Here is a 13,837-nt window from a genome sequence, read left to right on the forward strand (position 1 = left end):
TTCTTGTTCTAGTACAAGAGGTGACCTCACCCAAGACATTATGTTTCAAAGCTGAATTCCAAGTAATAAATGTTGTTGCTCACAAGTGAAATTTTGCTCTGTGTGATAAGACCTGGAATAGTTTCTTTTTCAATTTCTCAGCCACGAGTCTCTTAACTCATTAGGTCAATGGCTTTAAATACAGATTATTATGACACCATCGGCATTGTTTTACTTTTAATTAGTATCTCTGGAAATGTCTCAGATGAAATGGTAAATGGTAGTTTGAGTTTTACCAGAGTCATTTAATATCTAGGTATTTGTACTTTCACTTAAGTAAGGGATCTCTGTACTTCTTCCACCACTGGCAAGTGTATATAGCCTACAAAAACTATGCATTTGTACAGGTATGGAAAAAGAAGAGAGATATATATAAAAATATAAAGTCAGAGAAAAGTAGAGACACAGCTAAAGAGAGCTGGCATTGCGCTTCATTCCCAGTCTATCCCAGGTGTAACAAATGGAAAAAGATATATAGATTACACATATTCAGTAGCTAGTTTACTTGAAAATGGAAATGGTTCGATCCTACAGAAAATTAGTTATATGGTTATGGCTTGTTATATAAAGCATGAAAACAGGTATCTGTTTGATTGAATATTGTGATAAATGAGTGACCTCACTGACTTCATAATGTGCCTAATCCACTGAGTGTGCAATGTAATTAGAATAGTGAATAAAAAGAGGAAAATAAATAGTTGAAACTTACACAGGGTGTGGGTTGCGTTTGAGTCCCAGTTTATCCCAAGCCTCCTCAGTTGTCAAACAAGCATTCTCCTCCACATCTAGCTCATGACTGAAGAAACATAATCACCGTTGGCCCAATAGTACAAAAGAAAAATGCATAATATATGATTATTAATTTTCACGGTTGATCAATCATTTAGTTATCACATGCCAACATCACATGAAAGGAAATTCAATTTATATGTCAGGGTGAAACTGGTTATCTGAGTTATATTTCACAGAAAATTCACCTCATAATATTGGACAATTTTTTCACTTTAAAATTGACTGACAGACCTATTGATCCAAGGGCATTATGTGACAGCTAAACATGAGATTTACATGGATTTTGAAGCTGTAAATGCTTTATTTGCATTTATATCGATTGCAAAGGATTAAAATCGAAGCTCGATTTTTAGTTACACTGGGATCTGAAAACTAAATTGGGGATTTAAACGGACTATAGAAGTTATTACAGTTAGCAGTCATTTAGCTTATAAACCATTCAAAGCTCACCTCCTTTTCACTTTAGCATGTCCTCCTCCTGGGACTTTATCATCATCATCATCACTGTCATCTTTGTCATTAGACATTCTCTTATCTCCAGACCCATTCTGACTGTCCAGGCTGCCACCGCCCTGCTGGGAATCTACAGTCACATGAAATGACACAATATAGTCAACAGCACAACTTAGACCAAATAGGCAATTTAGCCCAAATGAATGTGGTGAATACTTTAAGATTATTCTGCGATTTGAATTTTTGGTAACCCTTTAAATTACAGGCCATTAATTACACAGTAATGACTGAAAATAACTAAGTAATATCCAAGTAAAATAGATGTAATGGTCTGGATGGTCCTGTTATTTATGATGGCTTCTGGCTGATGTCCTTTCAGGCAGAACTTTTCAAAAGTGTGTCATAGTTCCACTTATCTAATGCAATTATTAGTAAAAGCACCTTTTTTTAACATGTATATTACTCAGTAATAACCAGTCATATCGTTATTACATCCATTTTATTTGGATATTACTTCCTTATTTCCAGTGATTACCGAATAATTAATACTCTGTAATTTAACGGCTTACCGAATAAACTAGTTTTGACACAACAAATGTACATGAGTGTAGGGAGTAAATTCCTAGTTGAGTGTACATGGAAGTATGGCCTCAAAACAGTTTAAGTAGTTGAGGTGTGCTTGACCTGTCTTGCCTGACATTTGCAAAACAGCCTCAAAAGTGGGTTCAAATCGAATATCGGCCCAAGCCTAAAATCTTGCTAAAATAATGCTGTGGGCTGTCTCTCTAAAAAGGTAAAGAATTAATTTGTTTTCTCTGGATTGTTGCTGCCAGAGACTTAAACACATGGTTCTACAGCCAGTTATATCGTCCTTAGGCAAGACTAACTTTGTATTCCGACAGGATATGTCTTGCCGTTTCTGTACACAGAGGACAATTGGGGTCTTCACTGAGCCTCTGGTTAAGGTTTTGATAATTAATCTAATCCTAGATGCCTCCTTCATCCACATTCACAAAGGGAGGGGGGTTAGTCGTTGAGTGGGACATGGAGGCAGAAAGAAAAGATGGAAAAGAACTAGGAACCTGGATGGAAAGAGAACATTAGTTCAATAGAAATACATTTTCACAATCGAAATGCTACTGACATTGTCAAGCTAAGATTGACATTTCTGTTTCATAGCTGCATAATATTGATTAACACATGATTTTTTTTGTTGATTACCACAAGTCAAATCTTATCGCATCAAATCCAAAATGAATGTAACTTGTTGCCTTGCTCATTGACTTGCTCAAAGGTGTCTTTCATGTATTGAAAAGATAACAAGATTATCAAGATTAATATCTGTCTAAGAAGGAGAAATTCAAATCCCTAGCATCAACTCTGTTCTTTCCTTTGTAGTGCATCTAAATTCTTCTGTTAGGCTAGATAGCGGTAACTCAAGGACCCACGTCACATATGTATGTTAGGCTTGGCAATATTCGCTATTATCGAATATTGTGATATTTCGTGAATATCGCGATATTTCCCATGACATCGAATACGAAGGAGAGATTCAAATGCCTAGCATCAACTCTGTTCTTTCCTTTGTAGTGCATCTAAATTCTTCTGTTAGGCTAGATAGCGGTAACTCAAGGACCCACTTCACATATGTATGTTAGGCTTGGGCCGATATTCACTATTATCGAATATTGCGATATTTTGTGAATATCGCGATATTTCCCGTGATGTCGAATTTAATTTGATGTCATTTGGAAGAAACAAAATAAAATACCCCACCAAAAAAAAAACCCGGGAAAAAAAACTGAAAATATATATATCGTATATCACGATATTTTGGCAGGACAGTATCGCGATATTAAATTTTGGCAGTGTTGGGCAGTAACGTCACTACAAGTAGCTACTAGTTTAACTACATTTCTCAGTAGCGTGGTGGTAGCGTCGCTGTTTTTGAATCAAATAGCGTTTAAACAGCGAAGCTGTTTTATTGATCAAGTAGTGCGGTAGCGTCCACAAAAGCTACATTTTCCCAGGCATTTCTAAAGCTCAAGCGCAGCGGAGCTTTCTGCTGTGGTCTGGAATAAAACTAAGGATAGGTACGTGAAGCCAGCGCCATACACGGAGGAACTGTGTCTGTGTAGCCGGCGGAAGCACTTCTGTATGACGGTGACATCACTTACCAATCCTTGGGCTGATGCCTGTGACGTCTCTGGTGCGCGCAGGGGAACACAGTTAATATGCGTCAGGTCTTTATTCTTTTGCTACTGTAGTTTGAGTTGAGTTAAAAGAGTTTGTTAAAGTAAGTCTCCACAGCTTTATCCATCAAATGTGCCCAAGTCTCCACTAGATTGAGCATACACATGCAAATAGGTAGGTATATATATATATACACACACACACACACACACACACATACACACATACACAAACGAACATAGATGAACATACAACAGTTTGCTTTATGTCATTATGTGGAGCACGTTTTTTTGTTTGTTTGTTTTTGTTGCCAAATTGGTATTGTTGTAAGAGCAGTTGCTCGCAAAGGCACAGCTTTTTTTATAATAAACAACTGAACTCAACATTTTTTTGCTGCCTATTTGTTTGACTGACAGTTTTTCTTGATCACTGAGATAACATTGATTTGGCATGGCATTTTGGCAAGGTGGTTCAATGTACAAAAAAAAAAAAAAAAAAAAAAAGTAGCTTCGATGTAGCAAACTACTTTTGCCATGTTGCTTGTAGCTTAGCTAGCTACATTTCTCTGGGGGAGAGCTTCAATGTAGTGGAGCTTCATTTAATGTAGAGTAACTGGTAGCTTAGTTCACTACATTTTCCAAGTAGCTTGCCCAACACTGAATTTTGGATATCACCCGAGCCTAATGTATGTACACACAACTATAATTTGAACAGATAATTGTATTAGTAGTTGCAAAAGAACTTGTGTGGCCGATACTTCTCTCCTCTAAATATAACAGCAATGTCATAACAGTTCAATGAACAGTTGAGTACTGATATTTTAGATGGGGGGGGGGGGGGGGGGGGTCCAGTGATGAAGTACATACACTAACACCGGTTACTGTAAAGGGACGTCAGGCTTTCTCTTTCTATCTCTCTTTCTTTCTCTGTCTCTCTTTCCATCTCTCTCCCTACGTTCTCATTCTGGAAAGAGGCTCAGCCATTAAATATGAATGGACTAGTGTCACATGCTCCGCTCATACAAAAGTAAGACAGCTTTTGATTTAGGAGTTATGACATATTCAGAGTGAGTCAACCCCATCCAGTTTCAAGCTCAAGCTCAGGGTTTAACAAGACAGAGTGACATACAAACTGTTTCATGTTGTTTCAGCCCGGGTGTGAGTTGTCTGTAACAGTGTTTGATTTTCCTCCTTAGTAATGCAAATGCGTGTGTTCAGCACTGGAAAGCGAGGAAGGTATTGCAATGACACAACATAAAATTTTTAAGACTACTGAAAAGAATTAAGTTAGTAATTCGAACCAAAGTTATGGTTGTATAAGGGGAAATCTATGGCATTTGCCAGCAATGGAAGGACAATACTGCCGAAAATATGACCTTGCCAACAGGATATAACTTGAAGTGACAAGAGCAGTCTCTAATTTCAGTCAATTCAAAAACTAAACTGCATTCAGTTTACATGCACACCAATACTCCAATTACTGGGAGTAAGCAGCTCAATTATTTTAGCATTTAAAACATTTAGATGGTTCAACGTAACAAGATTTCTCTAATAACCTGGTTTACGTAAATTCATTTAATAATTGGTCTAAAGGTCTTAAGAAACCAATGTAAGAAGTGGCTTTCTTGGGAAACTTTTTTTTCCTGTCTTCGTATTTCGTCACTTTTCTCACTTCACTGCATAACACCTTAACAGGAGCATTCTTATTTGCAATCCTGTCTGAAAGCAGATGCTATCATGCAACACATAAATACAACATCCAGATCAATGGTGGTCTGGTGACCTTTATGATATGCACAGTTTAAAAAACCCCAAGAAGAAATCAGATCAAAATGTGTTTACATGCCCAAATAAAGGTAAAGATTGAGCAAAATGTTAATCATTTTATGCTTACTCTGATTATGATCATTATGACTGGGAAAATAAAATGACATAGTGACTTGATTCCAAATCCTAAGGGTATGTTTGCTGGGTCAAGAAATCAATTTAACTTAAAATTGAAGTGATAAAAATGTCTTTGGGAATAACAGCATGTTGGAGAACTGTTCATGGGCAGAGGTTTGCACTGTGCAAGTGCCTTCTAGTTGTTCATGGGCCATTGAGACAGTTTGAAAATGTGTGGGAACTGTAGCTTAACATTAGTATATGTAGGTGAGTTGTAGTTGTGAGTAGCTAGAGCTGGTGTGTTTCAAAACTTGAAAACAGAGAGACTTATAGGCCTTTTTCACAAACATGGCTGCCGTACTTCCGCAGGGTATAGATCGGTTCTCGCCATTGCCAGCAATGTTAAAACGCCAACTTTCTGTCACCCATAACTCTGTCTGTGATCACTAAATGTGTTTCAACATAATGTATAACACAATACAGGTGTTGTCATTGACATATCTTTCTGTTTCTCTTGTCAGACGACTGCGCAAGTAACTGTGATCGAGGCTCACAAAATGCTAACTGGCTAACCAAGGCTAATGCTAATTTCTGTACTATTAGCATTTTGTGACCCTTGATCAAATCACTTTTTTTTTATAGTTGCACAGTCATTATTTGAACTTATTTTGAAACACAAAATAAGTATGTAAGTAAGTAATAAATGTCTTTGTTTATCAAGATACTTTACATTTGCATTTTTGAGCAACTAAGAAAAAAAAGTTTTTATACAACATAAGGAATCAATCAGTATTAATATTTCTGGGTTTAACAGTTTATAAAAAAAAATAGTGTTTTTATTCAGTAATTGAAATTTCCACTTTCATCCACAAGTTACACTATCTATCTATCTATCTATGTTCTATCAATAGGAGTAAATCATTGAGAAATCATTTTTGGGGCCCTTATGAATTCTGTGTGAAACTGCACTATTTTTTTTTTTTAAAGATTTATTTTAGGCATTTTATGCTTTACTGACAGAGATAGTGTGAGAGAGAGACAGGAAGGTACTGGAGAGAGAAAGGGGAGGACATGCAGCAAATGACCGCGGGCTGGATTCGAACCCGGGCCGCTGCGGGAAGGACTGAGCCTTAGATGGTACGCGCTCTACTCAGTGAGCCACCGGGGCGCCCCGAAACTGCACTATTATATACGGTATTACTCTGGACAATAAGCTGAACTGGAGGGAGGCTTCATTACAGATTTATATGAAAGCACAATCTAGTCCCTGTGTCCTTAAGAAAAGAAGTTTTTTTTTCCATGTCTGTGACAAGAAAAAAATACCGAGCCCACCCCCCCCCACCCACCCCCCGCGCGATGGCGGGACAGTATCGCAATATTAGCCTAGCATGTATAAGCTGTTTGGTCCTCTATCAACACCCATCATCACACCTTGAGTCACTCTTTTATTACCTCTGTTTTCTGCAGTGCTGTGTGTTGAGGAGGAAGCAGCTCTCTTGCGATCATTACCGCCATCACAAGGTTCATCCGACCCGCAGACATCACCCTCTCGCTGCTCTCTGACATCACATTGGCCAACTACCTTTGAGTGAATGCTCATCTGACCAATCAGATCAACCACATTGCTCGCGCCAGCCTCCGACTTGCAGTTCTGTCCAATCAGATCATCAGAAACCCCGATATCAACATGAGAAGCCTTGGCTCCTTCCTTCTCCCTCTGTCGGCTTTTCTCAACTCCGGTCTCTCCATCCCACCAATCATGTGTGTTTGTCTCTCTCTCTCGGTCCATCCCTCCCGTTGGTGCTTCTCCATCGGTATTCCCAGTACAGATGGAGTGGTCAGTGGTCCAGCCCTGGGCTGCCCAGTGTGAGTACTGTTCCCAGTAGAAGTAGTAGGTCTCTGTCGCGTGTTGGTCCCAGGCAGCCCTTGTATCTGGGTTATCCCACGGAGGCATCACCATTTCTGGGTACTCAGCAGACGACAGCTGGTTCTCTGGATGTTTCTCCAGCCAGCTTTGCCATAGCAGGTCTTTGCCCTGTTGAGCTTTAGGAATGGATGAAATAAAGCACTAGTTAGAGGGTTTCCTCTGCATATTAAAATCATCTAACAGTGTTTATTCTGGTTCGGCACGTACTGAGTGTTTTTGCCGCAAGTACTCAAACAAATGTTGTGACAAATGAGTAATCAGCTTTTGAAAATTGAAAACAAAAAACACTAGGCAGCTAGAACTATATAGCCAATGGCATCTCAGCATTATTGCTAACAAACCTGTGGTTCCTTTTTCACAGCATTTCTTTAGTATTAGCATTCTCAGTTCATCCTTGTGAATAAGAAGCCCTAACGGCCGAAATACATGGGACACGGACGCAGCGTGACACGTCTGCCGCAGAATGCCCGCAGCAGACCGCGTCCAGTATAATCAACTGAAGCTGCTACACGGACCACGGAAGCCGCGCGCACCCGCGCGGGCATCGCGCGGCTCATCTCTAGTTTTGCGCGTCTGGTCTATTTTTTCCCCTCTACGCGCGGCTACGCGGCCCTCAAACAGGTAAAAACTCCATAGAACTGTGTAAAAAACGAGTACAATCTGTTTAAAAATGATTAAAATAAATACCTCATTGTACCAGAGGCAATGTGACGCAGCAGAGCAACCTTGTGGGTGCTTTTACATTGCACATTAAAATAAATCAATCAAATCAATGTGTATCCATGATCCTGTAGTTAAAACGATCTAGTTAATTAATTCAGTACCAGTTAATATAGCCTACACTTCCAAACCCTGCATAACCAACTGCATTATCACTTGGCAAAACTCAACTTGATATCTCCTCTGAAAACCACGGCTGGCACGCAACCACACGCTACAAAGACGGAGTCTGTGTAGCGTAAAAAACCCCGCTCCGCCCCGCCTACGTGACGCGTCGCGTCCGTGTCCTATGTATTTCGGCCGTAAGTGTTGTTCTGCTGCCTTGCTGCCTCTGATAACCATGGTTGAAAACACGGCTTGTTAAGAACAAAGCCAAAACAAGGACAAAACCTAGTTTAGTCCTAACATTAGGACTTCACAGGATTGTCATGTGGTCTTAGAGTCTTCTGGCCCATATTCCTGTGAAAAGACCCTACTGGCAACTTCACCAACTATTTCTTCAAATGGAATGAGTGATTCATAGTGTTGGGAGTAAAAGTAAAATGTACTTCATTATAATCTTCACTTCCAACTCCTTACCCCAGTAGGCTTCCCAGCCAATGTCCTGGATGCTCAGTGTCTCCTCCTTTCCTCCTGTTCCGTCTTCCAGTGGATCAGACACTTCCTCCTTCTCAACTAGGAACACAATTACAGGGAGGGGTCTAACAGCATCATGACACTGGCTGGGTTTACATGCGCAGAGAATTAGAACCAGTAAGCTGGTTATAGGCTGACACATGTAAACATCATAACTGGGTTAGAATAACCCGGGTAAGCTCATTACTACCATACTAAACAGGTTTCTGTGGTATGGAAACATCGTACTGCTTTCACTTTGAGTGATTTTCTGTCAGTCTACTTGACCACAATTTCGGGCCCATAAAGAGGAGGACTTCCACATGGGATGCAAAGAATTGTGGTTATGTGGCAACCCCTGACAATAACTTTTTCATTTATTACCTTGGTTCTCAACCCTTGGATCTTCCTCTTCATCCTCAGGTGGTGCTGCCCAGTAACTGGCAGGATTCCGATTGGACCTCCGCCCCTGTCAGATGACAAAAAGCAAGCAAATAGTACATTTTGCAGCAAGAGAGGATTGGTCACTGTCCACTGCTGCAAGGGGGCATTTCAAATGCAAATATGCAGGCAAGAACATTTCTACTCAACACATTTACTAAGAACAAGTATTTTAGCAGTTGCTAAGAAAAAAGGGAAAAGTAAACATATAATTGATATCCTGATTGGTTGTGTTTTTATGGACTGTGTGATCTGTCTTTTATGTCTGCTGTGGGATCTGTTTTTTATGTGCATGTGACCTACCCAAAAAAAGTTGATCTATCTATCCATCTATCTATCTATCTATCTATCTATCAAAAACTGAAAAAGCCTTTGGTTTTTCAAATTATGTAAATTAGCAAAAAATCTATTTAGGCAGACTTCAGAACAATAGTGTGATGAGGCGCAGAGAGTTCCTGGACCCTAAATGTGGGACATGTCTGTGGATGCAACTGAAAGCATTCATTGCACTTCTGTGTTTCCGTACAATGTATGTGGTAAAGACATGGATACCAACAGCTACTGGTCAGAAAAGTTTGAACAGACTTTCTTCAGACGCACCATGTCATGATATCATTGTCCTGTCCCCCCCCCCCCCCCCCCCCCCCCCAAAAAAAAAAAAAAGTTTCCCACCCCTCCCGGCCATGTGGTGCTTAGACCACTTATTGTACAAACTTATAAACTTATAAACCTATAATCTACTACAGGTAGAACAGTAAAATAACAGTTAGTAATCATAAGTGAAAAATTTGTCTTTTTAATTCAAGTGGGTTCCCTTTTCCACAATCAGCCCATTTTTCTGGAAATAGCAGGAATAAGCAAATTATACCAAATGGCCATCGTTTCCTCCAATGCTTGAAGAGTGAGATCACATTTCTAGGCCGTTAATAATTATAATTATTATTATAGCCTATATATTTGATATAATTTGGAAGAAATAAAATAAAATACCCCCCAAAACAACCTGGGAAAAAAAAACAAAAAAACAACAACAACAAATGACCCCCCCCCCCCCCCCCCCCACTCCCGCGCGATAATATCGCATATCGCGACATTTTGGCGGGACAGTATCACAATATTACATTTTGGATATCGCCCAAGCCTAGCAGCCATAGTAACAGTGCCCCATCTTGCTGTAGGACTACAGTGGTAGCCATGGCAACAGTCCAGCAGTAGTACTACTACAGTAGTTGTCACTCACCGTTCTCCTCTGGGCAGAAGAGCTGACGAAGGCCAGTGGCAGACCCATGCTGGTCATCAGCTGAGCCTCTTCATCTAACACCTCCTCCTCTACCTCCTCTACCTCCTTTTCCTCATCTTCTTCATGGTCCTCCTCTGTGAATAGAGGGGCAGACAATGTGAAACTCAGCTTTCCTGCATTAGTAAAACACCGATGTTAATAAGGGCAACTTAGAGTAACATACCTTTATTATTGGTTTTTTTTTTATCCTTTTCATTATTATCTCTACTGTTTTTATATCTTGTTTTTAGACATACTTTTATTCTTTGTAGGCCTGTTTGTGGAAATTGTAAAGGCCTATTTTTGTTATTTGAATGAATGTAACTTTTGCATTTGAACCAAAATCATCAGCAGCAGCATAACTTCACATCACAAGAGTCAAGAGTTTATTTAGTAAAGGCAGACCAAATGAATGTACCTGCCAAATGTCATGTCATTCTGACCTGCGGTTTATGAGAAGAGGGACCAGAGTTTCCGTTATATACATTTTGCAGCGGCGGCCCGCCACTGCAAAATTATTGCCGCTGCTGCTTCAGAATTTTATGAAATGTCATGAAGTCGCAATTACACGACTCTGCAGAGGGCTTTTCATTTGAAACGACGGATACAGGAAGTGGCGACACGTGGCGACACCCGGCCGAGGCGAGAGGGTGAGAGAGAAAGAAGAGAAAAAGAAAGAGAAGAGAGAGAAAGGTAGATTTAACTAGCTAACATTAAGTTAGATAGATTTTACATTTGCAATGTATTCTCTATTGATGTTCATGGCCAACTAATTATTATTAATATTAATAATATATCGTGAAATAATGTTCCAGCTAATGTTAGCTAGGTAACATTAACGTTAATGTTAGCGAACTTGGTAACGTTACTTCAATAAACGTCGGTAAAATAATTGCCAACGATGTTTATATAAGCTATGTATTAAAATATTCCTGATTGCATTTTCCACTCCGACCGCCGGCGTACTACGTGCGCGCACCACCCAGGTAAAACAAAACCCTTTCCCCCTGCTGCTAAAAAAACATCCTAGAGGAAACACTGGGGACTTTTAAAAGGTTTTTCAACAAATCCAAAATGGTGGCCGAGGATTTATGACAGACATTATGGATCTTTGAGGCAAAAATGTTCAGCATGTCCAGTACATGTTCTCAGGGGGTTATTCAGAGAAATGTAGGAAATCACTAACTGAAGCACAAACGGACAAGGCAGGTTGAGGGAAAGTGGACACAACAAAATGATAACACACCAAATAACTACTGGAATGCATGGAACATCACAAATTGATGATATATTACAGCATGAGAATATCCGAGGATGGAATTTTCCTTTAAGCTCAGTATTGGAATAGAATTCAAAATACTGGTTGGGGCACAACAGGAATTCCTTATTTGCCCTCCTGATTTAAAGGTCCCATATTCTCCACTTTCCAGTGTTTTATGTCTTGAGGTCCATTCAAAGCTGTGTGTGTGGTGTCATGTACCAAAAACACTCTCAATCCATTTTTACACGTTCATTTTCCAGCATCTCTCTGAGCCTTACCAAGAACAGGCTGTTTCTGTCGCTGTGTCTTTAAGGCTCATTAATATTAACGACCCTCTGTTCTGATTGGCTAACCGTTTCAAGAGTGAAACGTGAGACACCGCAGCCCGGCTGCCAAAGGCAGGGAAAACCATCAGGTAATAAACAATGACAATCGCTCAACCGCTTTGAAAAAAACACTTTGTTAGTCTATTATTTCTTACAAAAATGAAAATGAGCGAACCTTTGTGACGACACAAAGTTACGGAAGTCCAAACGGCTCGTTTAGAGGCTCGCTTTTCTAATATGGATTGTGTGGATTTAGTTGGCGACTGTGTGTTTTGATACTTTCACCATGTTTTGATAGCACATCCAACTCCTTTATGATCACAGAGGCAAGGGGAATCCTGCTTTATACCATATGGGACCTTTAATTCTTTTGAGATATGAGTGTTGTGTTGTTTGTGTTGATCTAACATACCTTGGACTGCAGTGTCTGCCAGGTCAGAGGAGAGGAATCTGTTATCAGACCGATATAACTCACGATCCCTGGAGAGACAGAGAGAGAGAGAGGACAAATAAGAGGAAAAAGCTGATGAATAGCAAGGATAACTACAGCTTCATCCACCCATACTCGAACCTGCAGTGTTCTATTTTCTTGTTTTACAACATTTACAGTCAAGTCAATGCAAACATGTTGAATATGAATCAATTGGAAATAATTACTAATACTATTGGTAATTAGTACACTGACTTGTTCTTTCTACATCTAGCCTTTACTTTTGTTTACTTGGATTCATTAATTCTGTCCCTGAAGAAAGAGTTACCCCATACATACACAGAGAAATATTGATACAAAGCAACCAAGATCCTTCATCAACACACACGCACACACACACACACACACACACACACACACACACACACACAGTCATACAAGCAGTCATGCAACATTTTTTTGTTGTTATGAACTAGTTATTTAGCTTTTTCATTATGCATTAAATTGTGTTTAAATCAGAGGTGGGGACTCGAGTCACATGACTTGGACTCGAGTCAGTCAAGACTTGAGACTTGACTTGATGCATGAAGAAAAGACTTGAGACTTGACTTGAGTTCTGGTGACTTGGGACTTGATTTTGACTTGTACTTTGATAACTTGGAAAAGTTTCTAAAGTCTTGACAAAAGATCTTGTGTTTGTGTAAATGACTTGGATTGAAAGTGATGAGATTTGTTCCACCAGACAACTGAATTTAAATTCTGTTTTCTTAATTTGTACAGAATGATTGAATTTGTTGTTGAAGTTAAGTTTAAACTGCCAACGTTTTTATCATATTAAAACCATATTGCATTGAAAAGTCCTAGATATTTCGTTTTCTTTAAGATATTAAATTGATACTGGACTCTTGATTTGTTGTGACTGGACTTGATAATCTATATTTAGACTTGGGACTTGACTTGAGACTCGTGCCTCAAGACTTGAGACTGACTTGGGACTCGAGCAAAGCTGACTTGGTCAAACCTCTGGGTTAAATGCTTTGACAATGCTGTTAATCAAACATTCATGCCAATAAAGCAAATTGAATTGAAAACTGAGAGAGAGGCATACTTACTGCACAAAGGCTCTGGAGCAGAGGCAGTGGACGGTTTCCTCACCAGATGAGTGACTCTGGCTAAAGAAAATATCTGCCACCACCCTCACCCTGGTCTTATCGATCATCATGATGATATCAATCCGTTAATTACTTGTGAGGCAGACAGCAGCCCGGCCGGACAGATTCTAGCAGCCAAATAAAAACAACAAATTATCTGTTTTAATTCCTATCCACGTCAGCGGGAAAATATAACGTTACTGGACAACCACACACACACTCATATCCACACGTCTCTCTCTCACACTCAAACACAAGTTAGCTCATCTCTAGTTGACATGATGCTTCAGGGTGGTTCCGGGTTGTGTTACATCCAAAAGTTTCCGG

At 39.7% G+C, this 13,837-nt stretch overlaps 1 protein-coding gene across 2 annotated transcripts in view; it reads right to left on the reverse strand.

The window, feature by feature from the left end:
- The window catches only part of tgs1 (trimethylguanosine synthase 1), a 34,734-nt gene extending 20,974 nt beyond the window's left edge, over positions 1-13,760 (reverse strand). The window contains exons 1-8 of one of the 2 annotated variants that reach the window (XM_078287462.1): positions 13,472-13,760; positions 12,349-12,409; positions 10,304-10,432; positions 9,007-9,091; positions 8,587-8,682; positions 6,813-7,403; positions 1,282-1,414; positions 749-835 (exon numbers count right to left, since the gene is read on the reverse strand). In XM_078287462.1, coding sequence (XP_078143588.1) covers positions 749-835; positions 1,282-1,414; positions 6,813-7,403; positions 8,587-8,682; positions 9,007-9,091; positions 10,304-10,432; positions 12,349-12,409; positions 13,472-13,581 — 1,292 coding nt within the window. In that variant the 5' untranslated portion in view covers positions 13,582-13,760. Of the gene's footprint in view, positions 1-748; positions 836-1,281; positions 1,415-6,812; positions 7,404-8,586; positions 8,683-9,006; positions 9,092-10,303; positions 10,438-12,341; positions 12,410-13,471 lie in introns of both variants that reach the window. The other variant, XM_071906562.2, reaches the window with a different exon arrangement.
- Between the last annotated feature and the right edge of the window lie 77 nt (positions 13,761-13,837).

The sequence above is a fragment of the Centroberyx gerrardi genome, chromosome 13 (genome assembly GCF_048128805.1).
Source record: "Centroberyx gerrardi isolate f3 chromosome 13, fCenGer3.hap1.cur.20231027, whole genome shotgun sequence".
Classification (NCBI taxonomy): domain Eukaryota; kingdom Metazoa; phylum Chordata; class Actinopteri; order Beryciformes; family Berycidae; genus Centroberyx; species Centroberyx gerrardi.